This window comes from Anabrus simplex, chromosome 1 (genome assembly GCF_040414725.1).
Source record: "Anabrus simplex isolate iqAnaSimp1 chromosome 1, ASM4041472v1, whole genome shotgun sequence".
NCBI lineage: Eukaryota > Metazoa > Arthropoda > Insecta > Orthoptera > Tettigoniidae > Anabrus > Anabrus simplex.
This window is the reverse complement of record NC_090265.1, coordinates 1,300,846,509-1,300,865,130: the sequence shown is the minus strand read 5'-3', so window position 1 is coordinate 1,300,865,130 and position 18,622 is coordinate 1,300,846,509. Positions and strand designations below refer to the sequence as shown.

The 18,622-nt window shown below is 37.5% G+C and overlaps 1 protein-coding gene across 3 annotated transcripts in view; it reads left to right on the top strand.

The window, feature by feature from the left end:
- The window catches only part of c12.2 (von Willebrand factor A domain-containing protein c12.2), a 753,464-nt gene that overhangs the window by 584,845 nt on the left and 149,997 nt on the right, over nucleotides 1-18,622 (top strand). For all 3 annotated transcript variants that reach the window (XM_067137710.2, XM_067137711.2, XM_067137712.2), the window contains exons 22-23: nucleotides 2,523-2,690; nucleotides 7,254-7,396. In XM_067137710.2, coding sequence (XP_066993811.2) covers nucleotides 2,523-2,690; nucleotides 7,254-7,396 — 311 coding nt within the window. The remainder of the gene's footprint in view (nucleotides 1-2,522; nucleotides 2,691-7,253; nucleotides 7,397-18,622) is intronic.

Genomic DNA, 18,622 nt, shown 5'->3' with positions numbered 1-18,622 from the left:
AGGCTGACCAAAAAGCCTGTTCCGAACTGTGAAACATTTTTTATCACTCTCTTGCCCGGTGTACCTTTGTAAAGCCTGTCTCCTTGAGATTGTATGATGTATTCATCGGTGTTTCATATTTCTTGCAGGACCATGATGAGAATTTTGTGTTGGTCCATTATGTCGGTTATCACTTTTAGTTTACCATTCTGCATAAGTGAGTTAACATTATGTGTGGCAGAGTAGGTGATTTATTTTGGTTTGAGTTTTGATTTTGTAAGTTGCATGCGTGTATGAGTGTGTGTGTGTGTGTGTGTGTGTGTGTGTGTGTGTGTGTGTGTGTGTGTGTGTGTGTGATTCTTTGTTTAGCCAGTGGAGTATTTCTTATAAGACTTCTCGTGGTTGATTGTCAAGGGCTCACCTGTGGTGGGTCTAGGTACCGAGTTACAACTTTTGATGTGATTCAGTGTTATCCCATTATCATAAGGGTGGGTTCCCTTGCCTTTGTAGGTCCCCCTACAAACTGCAATGCAGCGGCTTGTGACCGATGGTTCCTCCACCTCTTTCACCATTGGGATGTTGCTAACACCCTCTTCCAACTTCCTAACCATTCATGATTGAGTCCGAAATTGTATTTGGTCCACGAGAGCTATTTTATTTTATTCAAGTCTTCTGGCAAGCCAGTTAGAACCCCCCTATCTGCCACCTGGGACGTTTCACGTAGGAGCATCACCTCTCCTCCAGCTGCAACAGTTATATTACTATTGGTGCTGTCGATTATTTGACATTCAAGATGGTGTGTGATTTAATATGTCCAGTTTTGTCATTACAGATTTTTCCTTGCATGAAAGATAGCATACAGCACATCATAGCTTCATTCCTAAATACCACCAAACTTGCTTCATAATTCCACAACTTTTTGCATAGAACATTAGTCTGACTCGCAAATGAGTAACATCATACACTCAATATGTTGATTGAGATAACCAGCCAAAATTTAAAGGAGTATTTTCCAACTAAAGTATTTGTCTTGAAAGAGACATTTTGATCTATACTGTTCATCAAACAAACAAGAACTAACCTTAGCACGTACTATGGTAGAGTAGCCACTATGTATCTAGGCAGTAGTTACCCAGGCGACTATCCAAGCGCTAAGTACATAGCAAACCACCTTCACTGGATCCTCAGCTTTACCAAGATGAAGTGACAGGGGCTGGGTGAGTGCTCACTTTTTAGAGCACTGAGAAGGGTAGGTGGTGGTGCCAGTATCAGCTTGCCTCCCTCTAATATCAGTGTTTCCAGGACTTGTGCCATGTGAACCAGTGCAATTATTCTTCAGTCTTCTAGTGGCGAGTAACAGTTACTAAACTCTACTAATCTGTTGCCGCTCTTCTTTTTTGTTGAAAAAGTTGTCATGTTTCAGTAACTCAATAGCTTCTTTATACTAGTGGATTGTAACCAGAACCATGGTTTCGTCAATTTTCATTTCGGGACTGAGTAAAGAGAGGACATGCTCTGTCACTGCAGATTTTTTTAGGTTGGACAAGATGATGACTCCTATGTTCCTTCAGCCTGTATTAATGGTGCATTTGGCTCTCCCGGTATACACCTTCCCAAATTAACCGGTAATACATTACATGCTTGTGTTAGAGTTAGGGTTCTGAGGGTCCTTTGTCTTGGGCATTACTGCTGGGGAAATTTTCTGTCACATCTCAATGTCCTAATAGCATAATGGACAGTAACGTACAGTAGGATATTGTTTTAATAATTTCTGCTAATAGAAAAGGCATTCTAGAAATATTTATGCTGTTGTATATGAAATGCAATGTAAGGAATATGCTCTAATTTTATTATGGATAACATTTTTGGGCTGGAGGTCTATCGACAATTAGCACTATCTATTTCCCGATACCATCGTAATCATGGTAACTAGTGTTCATCTGTGTATATTAGGTCGGTAGTGTCATATTCCCACAGTGCACTTTCTTCTTGTAACTAAGAACTTGAGAAAGTCTTGTATCAGGTGAACCCAGTTCTATTCTCAGTCCAGAATTAAAATCCTTGAATTGGCTGGGGAAAGAACGCAGGACCTTGGAATAAAGGATAAGCATGCTTACTCTACACCACAGGGCTGGCTAATAATAATAATAATAATAATAATAATAATAATAATAATAATCTATTTACAAGGTCGAGAATGATTTTAATTTTCTCACAGTTCATGGGCCTTGCCATTCTTTTGTGGAAACTCTTTTTTCTTTTGATTTATTGGAACTCCCTGTGGGTGGAGTCGAAGGATGCATTATCTGTACCCCTCCATGTTCTAAGAGACTACTAAGAGGGGAACAACCAAAGAATCTATATGTACTTGATCCCTTGTCTTTTACACCCAAAATATATCAGTGAGTCGATGCTTTTCCATGTACCAAATACATTTTTCCTGATGTATTTGTTTGTGAGTTCTTCAAACTACTGAGTGTGTGCAATATATCTTACTGCAAAGAAAATTGTTCAGAAATCTAAAATTTACTGTCTACTTATAGTCTAACACATTGCTGTTAGTGGATACATCTGCTGGAAAGGTGCATCCTGTACCTCTGTTGTCGACTTTGGAGCAAGCCACTGGCAGTCTTGCACGGACCTTGAACCTTGGCTCCAATAAGGAAGGATGGAGCATGCTTCCCTGCTTGCTAGGACAAACCAACCAAGTGGTATGTATCAGATATCTATTACAGGGGATTAAAGCTAAATATCAGAACAAACAATAACTTTTGATTTTATTTCCAATCATTTATACACATATAATTTTTTATATACATGTAGTTATCACTCTCCTGCATTAGGGGACTATACATCTAACTAGGACATTTGATTATAAATTCTTAAATTTGTTTTTCTTTTATATGCTTAAATATGTGTTTTTGAACCATGCACTTAATAATAATTTACAAGTCAGCTCAGTTAGAAATTTTAAGAGACTAACCATGGCCAGTGACTGATGACCTAGATGTTAGGCCACTTTAACCCTTACCCCTTGAATTAAAGTTTTCTGTGTTGTCTCTACTACTCGTATTTTAAATGTAAATTTTTATCTTATATGACCTGTACTCATCTCTCACGATTTTGGAGATAGCACTTGCTTTTAAATCATGTAGTTAGGCTATACACGTTTACAGCAAGCTATACTGGAGCAAATAAAAGCAATATGTGGAATTTAAGACAAATTGTTTTGCATTTTTATTATTATTATCGTTATCGCATACCGATTGGTTTCGTTAATAATTTCAGTGTACAAATTATCACTAAAAAGCAATTGAAAAACTCTATTCAGTCTCTGGATTCATACCTCACAGTAGTTTGTAGGCCGAAACCACTGTAAATTACAAGTGATGAAATTCATTTTTCGTCCGTATTGAAAGTGTCATAAGATGTATATAGGAAAATATTTAATATTTATTTCCACCTATTCAATACAATACAAGATGTTGGCATTTATGTTAAAACATTTTTTTAAATGTGAGACATGTTTCGCCTCTTACTGTGAGGCATCTTCAGTCACTATCAAAACCTTATTATTTTTGTCAGGCATCAGATGAAAATTATTCTGAAATGTGTTTGATGATGATTATAGGTGAGATAAAAGTAGTACAGTTATTGTAAAAATGTTCATGAATGACTAAAAATCTAATATAATGATAAACTCATGTGTAGTACACTTGATGAATAGGACGTCATTTGATAGTACAGTGCATAGATGATGGCTTGAAGCCTTAGTCAATACTGGATATCTAACACATAGTGGAAGGCATATAAAAAACAGTTCAGTGAGGATATACAATACATTCAAATTATATTTAAAAACTAGTAGATTCTTAGGTAGTACACTTAAAGATGGAGGTGTCATATAATTATAAGTGACAGTTGATGGCTTAAAGCCGTAGTCAATGTTTGAAGTATAAGTAAAATAACATGTTAATACATAGTGAATAAATATGAAATAAAGTACATTGTTGAATATAAAGTGTAAAGGAAAACATTCCAATTTGCTGGGCAAATATTATTTAATGTTAGTGTATATTTGCCCGTGATGTTTAATGGTCAACAGTTCATAGGTTATATATAGATTTGTTCAGCGAGATTGTGTTGACACGAAGTTTATAGTTAGCTTAAATTTATTTTAAGTCATCCAAGTAAGTTTGTAGAGATGATGATGGGCTGTTATTCTCTACGTTGGTATGATTTTGACGCGAAGGTTGAATGGCTGTTGTTTTCTTCATCTGATGACAATATATTTTCAAAACATTGATAGTGGAAATTTATATTTCAGGATCCTGAAAACGCTTCACACAACAAGTCAAACGGGCCAACAACGCCATAGAACTAACCAGTCACAACAATAATTCAACAGCCCCATCAAATTTCCACAATATCTTCAATAATATAAATTTCCACTATCAATATTTTGAAAATATATTGTCATCAGATGAAGAAAGCAACAGCCATTCAACCTTCGCATCAAAATCATACCAACATAGAGAATAACAGCCCATCATCATCTCTACAAACTTACTTGGATGACTTAAAATAAATTTAAGCTAACTATAAACTTCGTGTCAACACAATCTCGCCGAACAAATCTATATATAACCTATGAACTGTTGACCATAAAACATCACGCTAACGTTAAATAATATTTGCCCAGCAAATTGGAATGTTTTTCCTTTACATTTTATATTCAACAATGTACTTTATTTCATATTTATTCACTATGTATTAACATGTTATTTTACTTATACTTCGAACATTGACTACGGCTTTAAGCCATCAACTGTCACTTATAATTATGACACCTCCATCTTTAAGTGTACTACCTAAGAATCTACTAGTTTTTAAATATAATTTGAATGTATTGTATATCCTCACTGAAATGTTTTTTATATGCCTTCCACTATGTGTTAGATATCCAGTATTGACTAAGGCTTCAAGCCATCATCTATGCTACTGTACTATCAAATGACGTCCTATTCATCAAGTATACTGCACATGAGTTTATCATTATATTAGATTTTTAGTCATTCATGAACATTTTTGCAATAACTGTACTGAGATAAAAATCTCACCTATAATCATCATCAAACACATTTCAGAATAATTTTCACCTGATGCCTGACAAAAATAATAAGGTTTTGATAGTGACTGAAGATGCCTCATAGTAAGAGATGAAACATGTCTCACATTTAAAAAAATGTTTTAACTTAAATGCTAACATCTTGTATTGTATTGAATAGGTGGAAATAAATATTAAATATTTTCCTATATACATCTTACCACTGTAAATGGTGATTTCTTGAAATCTGGATCTGCTGATTTATAATTGTGCCAGCCGTCAACATCAGGTACATGTTGGGTTGCGGTAGACAAACCGACCATCGTCAGTTCACTTTTAGGCATCGTGAAATGCTATTAGATATATTCATTAGGAGCAGAGGTGCAAAAATACTGTGATTTTGTGTGTTGCCTGACTAGAAGAGCACATGGCGACCATGTTTGTTTACTATCGCTCAAGCTATCGTGTGCGTGAATAGACAGTTGACGGCTACACTGCCATCTAAATAATAGATTTTTGACTGACTCTCAGATAGTATCTGGATTCTACAAAGTTCCCCGCTGAACCAAAAGATGGCAGTACAGTATATCATTATGTATTTTGTCGGCTAAGAGACGGCAGACGAGCGGTGGGTGATAAAATGTCCGGGTCTCGCCCGACATGCGACTGGAATGGGAATATCGTAATGTCAGGCCTCACCCGACAGATGAGTGATAAGGGTTAAACAACAATCATCATCATCACCATCATCATCATCATCATCATCATCATCACCACTACTAACCAAGGCAGTAAATGTCTTTCATATCTCAACATCATTATTATTTTTATTTAGGATCATTTCAACCTCCTATGGGTTACAATTGTACAACTTCCTTGACTGTTAATGTTCTTTCTTTTTACGCCAGTACTCCTTCATTCTCTGGCTCGCTTCTGCTCGTTCCTCATCCGAGAACACCCTTCTTGTTCTCTTGGGTTTCTCTATGAACAGATCCGTCACCTCCGCTATTTTCCTTCTGAACACTGCTCTGTTTGTAATATCTCCCTCCTCAATGCCACACTTTTTAAGATTCAGATGAACTTCTTTCAGCCATGGTACTTGGGTCTTTCTTCTTTCCTGGAAGATGAGGATGTTATTTGCTAGGCGTTCCGGTCCCACTCTTCTCAGGTGTCCATAGAAAGTCAGTCGCCCTTTTCTTATCGAGGTTGAAATGTTTTCGCATTTTTCATACAGCGCATGATTTGATCTCAAGTGGAAGGTAAACTAATTTCCTGTTGCTTTCTTTGGTCCCAGAATTTTCCTCAGAAACTTACACTCTTTCTTTTCTATTTCGGTAATCCCCTTTCTGGCAATTGTTTCTGCTGCATAGAGGGATTCAGGTTTCATCACGGTGTTATAATGTCGGAATTTGGCTTGGTAGGAGAGGGATTTGGACTTGTAAGTTTTCTGGCATAGTCTGAATGCAGTCTCCATCTTCTTTGCTCTTTCTTCGATAGCTGGCTTCTCGTTGTTGTTAGGAGTCAGAATCTCTCCCAGGTATTTGAATTTGTGGACTCTTTTTATGTCACCATACTTGGTCTTCATTGTCCATATTGGTTCTTTGTGATCTATGTTCATGTACTTAGTTTTCTCACATGATATTTGACGTCCTGCCTTTTCTGCTATTTCTTGCAAAACCTCAATCTGTGTAGTGGCAGTCCCTAGATTTTCAGCAAAGAACACTAAGTCGTCTACAAATGCAAGACATTTAAATTTTAAGTCCAGCCTTTTTGTGTCCTATCTTGATTCCATTCAGGATATTTTTCTGACTCATTTCTTTTCGCCATTCCCTTATCACCTTCTCCAAGACACAGTTGAAAAGGACTGGGGAAAAAGGAATTTTACTTGTGACCGGGTGTTTGTTAATGTCTGTTGTATTATATTAGTTGTTTTGTCATAAATTCCAAATTATTTCAGCACTTTTATTATTGTGTGCAGGGAATCATTATTTTACTGGGATTTTGCACGCGCGTGCATGCGTGCGTGCGTGTGTGCGTGTGTGTGTGTGTGTGTGTGTGTGTGTGTGTGTGTGTGTGTGTGTGTGTGTGCGCGCGCGCGCGCATATTGTGCACACTGCAGACTTTTCAGGCTGTTGTTCCTAAAACCTTCATGACTTTCATTATGTAGGTGCTGTTTGAACATGGTGGCTCCAAAATAGATGTAATTGATATAGATGCTATGAAGGCTTATTCTACTTCTCTTCCTTCCTCCATTAAAATGATCCACATTGCATCTGCAGAAAAATGGCTGGTGGAAGACACAGACAGCAGGTATGAATTTTTTTCTGTCTTTATGAAAGTTACATATTTTAATAATAATAATAATAATAATAATAATAATAATAATAATAATAATAATAATAATAATAATAATAATAATAATAATAATAATCGTATGGCCTCAGAGACCGTGTGCAGACATTTCAATTTGACGCCATTTGGCTGTCTGCTTGTCAGTTTCGACGTTCCGTTTTACTCTAGGCCCCCACTAGATGGCAGACCGAGTAAACCGAAACTCTCTTGGGCGTCTATGGCTGAGATTTAATGAATTTTGTCGGGTAAACACCAAATGTGTCACCAGAGATCTTTTACATGCCGACATCGTACGACATGGAGTGTCGAATGGACTTTTTTCCGCCCTTCAAAAATCCGACTACCTCTGCCGGGTTTGAACCCGCTATCTTGGGATCCGGAGGCCGACACTCTACCACTGATCCACAGAGGCAGCTAGTTAAATATTGATCATTATCTATATCTTACTACCCCCCCAAAGAAATCTTTTATTTTCTTTGAAGTCATTTAGCCCTTTACGCCGAACTCCGTATATCACATCGACCTCCTTTTCTTCACATGCTGCCGACCTCCATGCGAGGTACAGACAGGCTGTCGTATGTGTGCCATCCTATACATAACCTAACTCTTGTAAAACCTTCAATTATTATTGTTAATATATTTTAATTATCTTTTATTAAATGCTAAGTACGACTGTACCCTGTAAATATGTATTTTACATTTTTATAATCTCAAATACGTCTTGTGAATACGTCTAACCTCAAAATCTGTGCATTCGAAAACTATAGAAAACTCTGTAATATTGGGTATAATTCACTGTCATTCTGATACATAATATGAAGGTTTCTGGAAACTTACTGTAATGATTTATTATCCAGATACATGTAGAAACATTAGAAATGTCATAGACTTGTCCATGTGTGTTTGTAAACGGTAACCGAACACTTGAGTTTGTTCTGCTAGAATCGAGAGGCCGATCGATTGATGTTTGGATGTGTTCCATTTAGAGTGTTGCAAGAACATTTTCAGAAGTCGATATTTCTGACTGTCAAACAGTATATATACCGAGCTGACAGGCCGAGAGTCAGTCAGTGTTAGACTTCGTGGTGAAGTCAGTCAGTTAGTAAGTCAGTCAGTCAGTGAGACAGTGACAGAGTGAGACAGTGCAGTAAGTGTAGAGTGTGGGTTAGAGTGAGTTGATATCTGTATTTGTCAGAATCGACTTGAGTGAGAGGGTAGTCAGTCTTGCCTTGTGAAGACAAAGTGAATAACCAGTGTGTAGACTGTTGATATCTGTATTTGTCAGATCGACTGTGTGATGGTGATGTGAATAACCAATGTGAGAACTTGTTGATATCTGTACTTGACAGAATCAATAGTAAATTGCTTCACTGGGTGAGATAGCTGTGCAGTTAGGGGCGCGCAGCTGTGAGCTCGCATTCAGGAGATAGTGGGTTTGAACCCCACTGTCGGCAGCCCTGAAGATGGTTTTTGGTGGTTCCCATTTTTACACAAGGCAAATGCTGGGTGTCAAGATATCTTCATTTCTGCTCATTACACCAGTTTAGGTAAGCAAATTATACCACAGGAACACCAGCTTCATTACTCTCATCCTTTTATTACGAGCTGTTGACCACAACTGAGCATCACAGACACACAGCAGTTTAAATGTTCAAAGAACAAAGCAAAACTAAGATAAACCACTCGACACAATTTACCTTAGTTGCCAACACATAACCTTAAAGTTGTATTCTTATAACTACTACATGGCATCTTATTTTTATTTTTATGAGAAAATAACAACATTCCAACACTGGGGCTGTACCTTAATTAAGGCCATGGCCGCTTCCTTCCCATTCCTAGGCCTTTCCTGTCCTATTGTTGCTACAAGACCTATCTGTGTCAGTGTGACGTAAAGCAAAAAAAAAAAAGTAAATTGCTTCAGTGTGTTTCCATTAATAGTGTAGTGTTGTGTATAACTGTGTGTTGTTAAGGAACAGACATGGCGACAATAAAATGGTTTTATGTAAGGAAGTGAACGTATCTTGCATGATATTTATTTACACCAAAATAAAATCGTGTTGAGAACAATGAGGCGTTACTTCGTTTTGTTCTAGCTTGTAAAGTTTTAAAGTTATTGAGATGGAAATGGTATATCTTTGAAGGTGAAGATCTCTGCCTTCCTTGTATGTATGAATCAGCCCAAATCAGCATTTTTTTCTTTTCTGAAGAGTTTGAAATAATAATAATAATAATAATAATAATAATAATCGTATGGCCTCAGCTACCGTTTGCAGACATTTCGATTTGACGCCATCTGGCTGTCTGCTCGTCAATTTCGACGTTCCGGTTTACTCTGTCTGCCATCTAGCGGACCTAGAGTAAACCGGATCTCTCTTGGGCGTCTATGGCTGAGATTTTAATTAATTTTGTCGGGTAAATACCAAATGTATCACCAGAGTTCTTTTACATGCCGACATCATACGACATGGAGTGTCGAATGGACTTTTTTCCGCCCATCAAAAATCCGACTACCTCTGCCGGGTTTGAACCCGCTATCTTGGGATCCGGAGGCCGACACTCTACCACGGACCTCTTCAGTTTGAGTACAAATAGACTTGCATTTCTGCTGCATCCTAGCATATGTATGTAACACTACACAACATTTATGTATATTTGTAGTATAAATCACCACCTTTTCATTGATATGCATGCTGACATCATGTGGTGAGGATTCCTATAATTCTTTCAACGCCTTAAAACCTCTTACAACTCGTAATAACTTGACTCGTTGTCACTTTGAAATACAATATTGCATGGCACAGGTGCATGGCACGGTGGAGTTTGAATGAATGAGATGTAATTAAGTTTTAATAAATCAGACGATAACACCACTACAGTATGCAAACCTTTTCTTGAGCCCTAGTTCCCATTCAGTACTATGGAGCTCAGGGCTCAAGAAAAGGTTCGCGTACTATACACCAGACTGAACTGAGCAAAGCAAGAGTGGATACATAACATACAGAATGAGAGTGCATGGTGCACAAGACCAAGTAATGGATGATGAAACACTCCAAAATACATGCCCTCATTCTTATTAACTAATCGTCCCATTAACCTGGGATTTGTGCTAAATAAATCTTTGAATAGATTGTTCCCGGTTCTTTTGCTCATAGTTCCCAAAGCAATGATTAGCCTAGTTTTCATTACATTGTGAAACAACCCATGCAAATACAAGAATGTCACTTTCATTCTGTGGTCAGTGGTCAGTTCAAAGAATAAAACAATATAACACTATCTTTTGTTTTTACAATTCAAAGAAATATTGTGACCTAATTCACCATATCAATGAATAAAGAAAACTTATGAAATATTATGAAAATGATAAATACATAAAATTTTGTTGAACTGAATGAGAATACTACTTCTTCTTTTTCTCTTTTTGTTCCTTAAATGATCATATACTAGTCTATACAGTGAGTTATCTTCTGCACTTCTCTCATTTAAACTTGAATCCAATTTTTTTTTGGTGTAAGATAAATTTCTAAACTTTCCAAAACATTTCAGTGCCGCTTTACCCAGACTTCCTGAAACATGTATGGTTAAATTCTTTCATTAATAAGTGTATTGACAAGATGAATTCTAATAAAACTATTTAAAATAGTTCTGAGATACTGAAATGTTCCTCGTCGCTGAGGCGTTAATACTAGAATACAGCTTCTCAAACTTTTTTAAAGATTGTAACCCTTACTCGTGACCAGAAGTTTAATCTACTCCATGATAAAATTTTTCTAAACGACAGGTTTAAAATATGAGGACCTGTCAAATTCTTAAGGGAGTTTTAATAACAGTTCCTGTAAGCACACATTGTAAATAATAAGGCAAGTCATAAAAGGAAATGTAATTTTTATAACATGTCACAAAAGATTTAAGAGTTTGTGTCTCTGTCAGGTATTATCAGGTAATAAAATAACAGAGCGGTCTGCATTTGTATGAAAGTTGACAGAACGCTTGATGTTAGCTTCAATACGAGATAATAACTTAGAATATCTGACTCTGTGGCTGACTGGTTAGCATCCTGGCCTGTGATCCAGGAGTCTCAGATTCAATTCCTGTCCTGGTTGGAGATATTTAACTTTGATTAGTTAATTCCTCTTTCTTGGGGACTGAAAAGTGTGTACAAGTTTTTAACATTAGATTTGATTCTAGGTAGGGCCCCATCCTCACAGATGCGCAGGTCACCCATTGGCTGCAACTCGAAAGACCTGCACCAGGCCTTTCTACTTCTGCTTTTGCCCGTAAGTTTTCGTGTACACTGGCTTATCTGGTGTCTTTGTATGAGAAATTTCTTCTTCTCCGTTTTGTTGATTTTTACTCTAGCAATCTCCCATTTCTAGAGATATTGTTTGTGTATTTGGTCCTGTCATGTGCAGGGTGGGCAAAATAAAAATGGGCCTGGAAAATATTTACAATAGGAGAGTGTCTGGACATACTGGCTAGCATTAACAGTTTCAAAGAATTGTGTTACAATACGGACACCAGACATTGTGCACCACACACCTATCTTGAGATTATGCAACGGCTTTTTGATGTACTGCTGCATTATTTTCTGATGCATAATGGCACGTGTTCTGTGAGTTTACTTACGCTGACAGGCTGAACCAGGCCTTATCTGAAGAAATGAAAAACTGAGGATCCAAAAGTCCTGACTCGACTTCACTCAGAAGCCACTGGCAGAACTCAACATGCAAAGGTTCTTCTGGATGCTTTAACGCATGCACAACAGTAAATTTGTGAGGATTCAGATGCAGATCATTTTAGATAATGTTTAAACGCAACAATCTCGTAATTTCCACTTGCACAGATAAATGATGTTGAGATTTCATCAGACTTTGTTCCAGGCTTTCCTTCATTTGAGCAATGTTTTCTGATGTTCAAACTCTTTTCAGATAGTTACAGTTTTAATTCGCTACAGAGCCCATTTTGCTGCTAGATTTTGCATTGCAGACTTTGCTGGTGGTTCTGCCCAAAACACTTAAACTCTTGTGCAAACAGTTCCACACAGGTTTACCACAAATTGTGTTTTGCATAACACTTGACATGCGCTGTTTTAACGTGAACACCATTTTGTATTGCATTAAATGGGTTGCTAAACACATCTGCTCCTCTCACTCATTCGCATGTAATGACACAGTGATGTATTTGGAACAGAACATGCAGGAGATGCGCATGCGCAGACATGTGATAGCAACAAGTTGGTGCTTCGAAATCATGGTTTCCGGCATTTTCTGTGTTGGGCAGTCCTCCTGTTCATTAACGAGGGTCAGTTCCGCATCAGTCTTATAAATATTTTCTGGGCCAGTTTTATTTTGCCCACCCAGTATGATGTCTCATGTATTGCCAGATTGTTTTAGGTTGTCTTTGATTCTGTCAATGTATCTGATATATCTATAGTTCAAATGGGTTTCTCATAGTACATCAATATTTTATTAGTCAGTCTGGTTGAATCACTGCACTTTTCATGTCTGTAGAACTTTAGGTGCAGTTTTTTCATGACAGTGAGGGGTTCAATGTATTGATACATTACCATATTTTTTCCTGATCTTCCATTCATCATCATGGTTCTTTCTGGGTCCTGATATCTTCCATATGAATTGACATTCTCTAAGTTCTAGTGCATTGATTAGGTCTTTCTGGTCTACTACTGGCATTTCTGCAATGTTCACTTCTGTGGCCTGATAACTGCAGTGTAGTGATGAATTTTGGCATTTCTGCTACAGTTTTCTGATGTGTGCTTGTGTACTCCCTAAAAGTCTCATGTGTCCATATAGATGTATGTGTACCATAGTTTGAAAACCTCTGTACATTGTGCTAAATATGAGTAGCATGGAAATATATTTGATAACTTGTGTTTGAGACACCAGTTTTGTAAAGGGAGTTAGTACTTTTGATGTAATCTTTGCTGCCTTCATGATTCTGAAGAAACCCTGAGAAGAGATAAGCCATTACACCTGGCATTCTTTCACCTAAAGAAAGCATTAGATTTGTTCCGCATCAGCTCATCTGGTATGTGTTGCACGACCATAGCATACCAGAGCTGCGTCCAGATGCTTTATGAGAATACTTGTAGCAGGGTGAGGTGCACTGCTGGACTCTGGGAGCTTCCCTGTGAGAATAGGAGTACATCAGGAATCAGCCCTTCCACTACTGATCTTCATGCTTGTTATGGATACCAACTAATGTGATCTGCATGAGAGTGTTCCTTGGTCCATGTTGTATGCCAGTTACATCCTGCTTGCAGCTACAAACAAAGAGGAATGGTTGTGCTGTGTTCAAACATGGAGTGAATGCCTTAGCCAATACTGCCTTAGTCTAAAAGTTAAGAAGACCGAGTACTTGGAAAGTAACCCAAGCACATCCACCTTTTCAATATCAATCAGTGTATTTACCTATAGGAAATACAATTATATTCTAATTATATTGGGACATCATTAGTCTAAGACCTAATGAAAACAAACTTCTTCCAATATTTAGGATCCTGCCTCCAAAATGACTGTGTCTTTGATCAGGAAGTGTGGGCTGGAATAAATGCAGCATGTTTTAGATGGAGGGGAGTCACAGGAGTTCTGTACGTTACAGATTTGCTGATCCACCTCAGATTGAAGATGTACTGAATTATAGTTCTTGAGGTAACTAAAAATTAAGGGGTGCCCACCTTTTCAATATCAATCAGTGTATTTACCTATAGGAAATACAATTATATTCTAATTATATTAGTACGTGTTTCATCCCAATTTTTGGGACATCTTCAGCTATTAAAAGAATATTGTAAGAACCCAAAATATTATTTAAGTACACATTAAAAGGAATAAGTTAATACATATGACTGAACACTGTATTTAGGAACACTTTGTCCATTTAAACATCCAGTATTGTTGGAGTTTTAATAAATGTGTTAATTAAAAGTTCTTGTAATTATTGGTTTTGGTGTGGGAGATGACAAATGTTACATTTAAAATTACAAAGAAAAAAGGCAGTGTGATGAAATCACATTAAAATAATTGTATTTAAAACATGATGTCCTAAGTTGATTGTTATATATAAATTGTCAAAAACAGAGCACTCTTTTGTAGATATTATCTTGTTTCTTATTTTCTTAAAGCTAGTGGAATTCCTCTCGAAAATGAGTTTGTAAAAAAGATCACGGATATGTTGAAGTAATGTGGCAGTGAACTTGAAGAATTTTTAAGTTGTAGGAGTGACAGTTTAGGAGAGTGAGTTTCCCTACTGATGCCCATTGAAAGGTGTGTGTACAAACAAAGGTGCATAGAGACTGTTGGTGACTATAGGCACCATGCGTGTCGCTCTAGCGGCCGGGCAGAGAACAACACGTGAGACAGACTCCAGACTCGCAGTAGCTGTTCTGTTATGACTGAGCATGTAGTCACTCCAATGATAATGCCTGAGAAAAGGAGATCAAGTAAACACAATTGTTGTGTTGTCGGATGTCCCAATACTTACGCAAATACAGGAAGTGAAGTACAATTTTATTGTTTTCCAAAATGAGCGATAGATATGGACCGAAGGAGGCAATGGATACAAGCAGTTAACTGAACGAAGTAAGTAGGCCTACACATACGCACTGCACATGCTTGCAATAAGTTCATTTGATCCAATTTAATTTAATTTTGGTTTTAATTTTTAGCACTGATGTATCACTTTGGCTTTCTACAACTTACTCAACTTACACATTTCATCGGAAACAGAAGATCTGGACACCCGCTAAGTCCAGCCTATGTTCCGACAGTATTTCCGGGTGAATCCAAGAAAAGAAATGTGTGGCCGGAACCCAGCTTACAGCACTTTCACAGTCAACTCAAGCAGTTAAAAAAGGAAGAATCAGATGGAAAATTTTCAAGTACAGTTTGCCCAAGTAACATAACAAAGGATGCATCCATGGGAACAGTTGCATCTGATTTTCATTGTTCAGACTTCATGTTTTCTTGTTCAATAAATGAAAACGACACAAATACACAAGCATGTATTCCACTTAATTGCGGTCTGGGAGGGAGCATTACAAAACATGATAAAATGTGTGGAATGGAAGACGATCATACAGACATCAAGGGTCCAGGTTTCCAAGGTTACAGTTCCATAAGGAACAATACACAAATGCATATTTAGCAGGTGTGAACTTCAACGTCTTTACCTTGCGTTATTACCAAACTGTAACGTTCTAAAATTATGTAAAGCAACCATATTATTCATCTTCCTAGTGAAAATTAAAATTGGACTGTCCTATTCTGCTTTGAGAGTGCTATTCGGTGTTCACAGAACAACAATTTCACGTTATTTTATGACCGTACTTGTGCAACTGGCACTTCATACGAAACATTTCATATTCTGGCCTAGTAAGGAAAGTGTTCAAGAAACTATGCCTCCAGCATTTAAGAGAAATTACGGTAATTGTCGAGTCATTATTGACTGTACGGAGCTTAGGGTTGAACAGCCTCACCAAGTAGATCAGAGAGAGTATTTCTATTCTCAATACAAGGGTTGCTACACTGCAAAAGTTTTAATTGCAATCACGTCTAGTGGTATGATCACCTTTAAATCTAAATGCTACGGTAGAAGAGCTAGCGACTCATTCATAACAACCAACAATGGTTTATTAACTTTCCATCTACCTGGCGATGAGGTCATGGCTGATTAAGGATTTCCTGGCATCAGAATTAACTTATCTGGCTGTGTCAAAAACATATCAGATGTAAGGCTTTTCAGGCGTTTGCTCCATTAAACAGCATTTCATCTTAGGTTTGACACTAGACTCATCAGAGTGGGATGTGTCAGACCCTACCCACTGACGCTGGGGTATATGCAGGTGAACTTATCAGAAGCTCTTATAAGAGGCACAGTCTTGTATTGAGAATAGAAATACTCTCTCTGATCTACTTGGTGAGGCTGTTCAACCCTAAACTCCGTGCGGTCAATAATGACTCGACAATTACCGTAATTTCTCTTAAATGCTGGAGGCATTGTTTCTTGAACACTTTCCTTACTAGGCCAGAATATGACACGCTCTATTGGTGAAAAATATCTAATTTCCTCCATGGGAATTTCGAATTTTCCATTTGGAATTGCTAGGTGGGCAATAATTCCATTGTGGAGATTTATCTCCCGTATGCAGTTATCAGACTGTGCCTCTTATAAGGGCTTCTGATAAGTTCATCTGCATACACCCCATCGTCAGTGGGTAGGGTCTGACACATCCCACTCTGATGAGTCTAGTGTCAGACCTAAGAGGAAATGCTGGTTAATAGAGCAAACGCCTGAAAAGCCTTACATCTGATATGTTTTTGACATTTTTGACATGCTCTATTGGTGAAAAAATCTAATTCCCTCCATGGGAATTTAGAATTTTCCATTCGGAATTGCTAGGCGGGCAATAATTCCATTGTGGAGATTTATCTCCCATATGCAGTTATCAGACTGTGCCTCTTGTAAGGGCTTCTGATAAGTTCACCTGTATAATCATCCCTAAATTCATTTCTACGCCCCTGGAAAACTGCTGCACTGGTGTGTCTTGATGTCCATAGAGCTTTTGATACTGTGTGGCACTCCGGCTTACTGTTTAAATTGCGCCATTTACTGCTTCCTCTTACTCTTATTCGTTTTATTTATCACTATCTTCGCTCCCGTACAGCTCGTATCTTCATTCATGGCACCTCCTCTTATATTTTCCCTATGACTTCCGGAGTTCAACAAGGTTCTCCACTTTCACCTTTGCTGTATATCCTTTTCACTCATGATATTCCCCATCCTGATCCTCCCCTCCGCCTGTATCAATATGCAGATGATCTAGCTACTCTTGCCCTTTCCACCACGACTAACACATTAACTACTCAACTCCAAGCCTACCTCACTACTCTCGAAACCTGGCTTCAATCCTGGCATTTGTCCATTAATCCTGTTAAAACTCAATTTATAGTTTTCCGTAAAAAATCCCGTCTTTGCCTCCCCCGGCATCGAGTTCTACTAACTAGATTCACAATTAAGTATTTATTTATTTTCCACCTAGTCGATACAATGATTGCTTAAGGCAATTTTTAATGGTCAAAAGTGGTACATGTTTCGTATATTATCAACATCTTCAGCCACATAACACTGTTTAGATGAAAAATATATAAAATTGACAAAGTAATGCTTTAGAGGAAGTGTAGAGGAAGTGTCCTCTAAAGCATTACTTTGTCAATTTTATATATTTTTCATCTAAACAGTGTTATGTGGCTGAAGATGTTGATAATATACGAAACATGTACCACTTTTGACCATTAAAAATTGCCTTAAGCAATCATTGTATCGACTAGGTGGAAAATAAATAAATACTTAATTGTGAATCTATTGAAGTGCGATACGGACCATGAAGCTGATTTTATGTAATTCTACTAACTATGTACAATACACCCCTTGCGGAGACTAATCTTTTAAAATATTTAGGCATTACCTTTCAAAATAACCTCCAATGAAACCATCATCTTGATAATATCTATAAAAAGGCATTTTTCTTCTTCTTCTTCTTCTTCTTCTTCTTCTTCTTCTTCTTCTTCTTCTTCTTCTTCTTCTTCTTCTTCTTCTTTCTGTGAATCTGTCTTGAGACAGGTATCAACTGGACAGCCTCCATGATTCTCTGTCCTGAGCATCTTGTTTCAGTTGTTCATAGTATCTCCCTTGTTTGACATCTGTTAACATTCCAAACCTTCTTCCTCCTCCTCCTCCTCCTCCTTTTCTTCCATCTATTTTTCCCTCCATCACCCTCTGCTGAAGACAAGTTTTGTGTAGTATGTGACCCAACCAGGATATTTTCCTCTTCCTTATCATTTTCATGAGGTCTCTTTTCTCTTACTTAGCACTTCATGATTTCTCACTTTATCTGTCCACTTCACTTTTTCATTCTCCACAACAATATTTCAAAACTTTCCAAATACTTTGTATCTTACTTTCTTTCTTAATGTCCATGTTTCAGCTCCATATGACACTACACTCCACGCAAAACACTTTGCAAACATCTTTCTTAAATCAGTGGGGATTGCCTTAGATGCCAAATACCCTCTCACCTTTCCGAAAGCTTCTTTTCCCATAGATATTCTGCTTCTTATTTCTGTACAGTTTCCATTCCATATCAACAAACTTCCCCAATATCTGAAT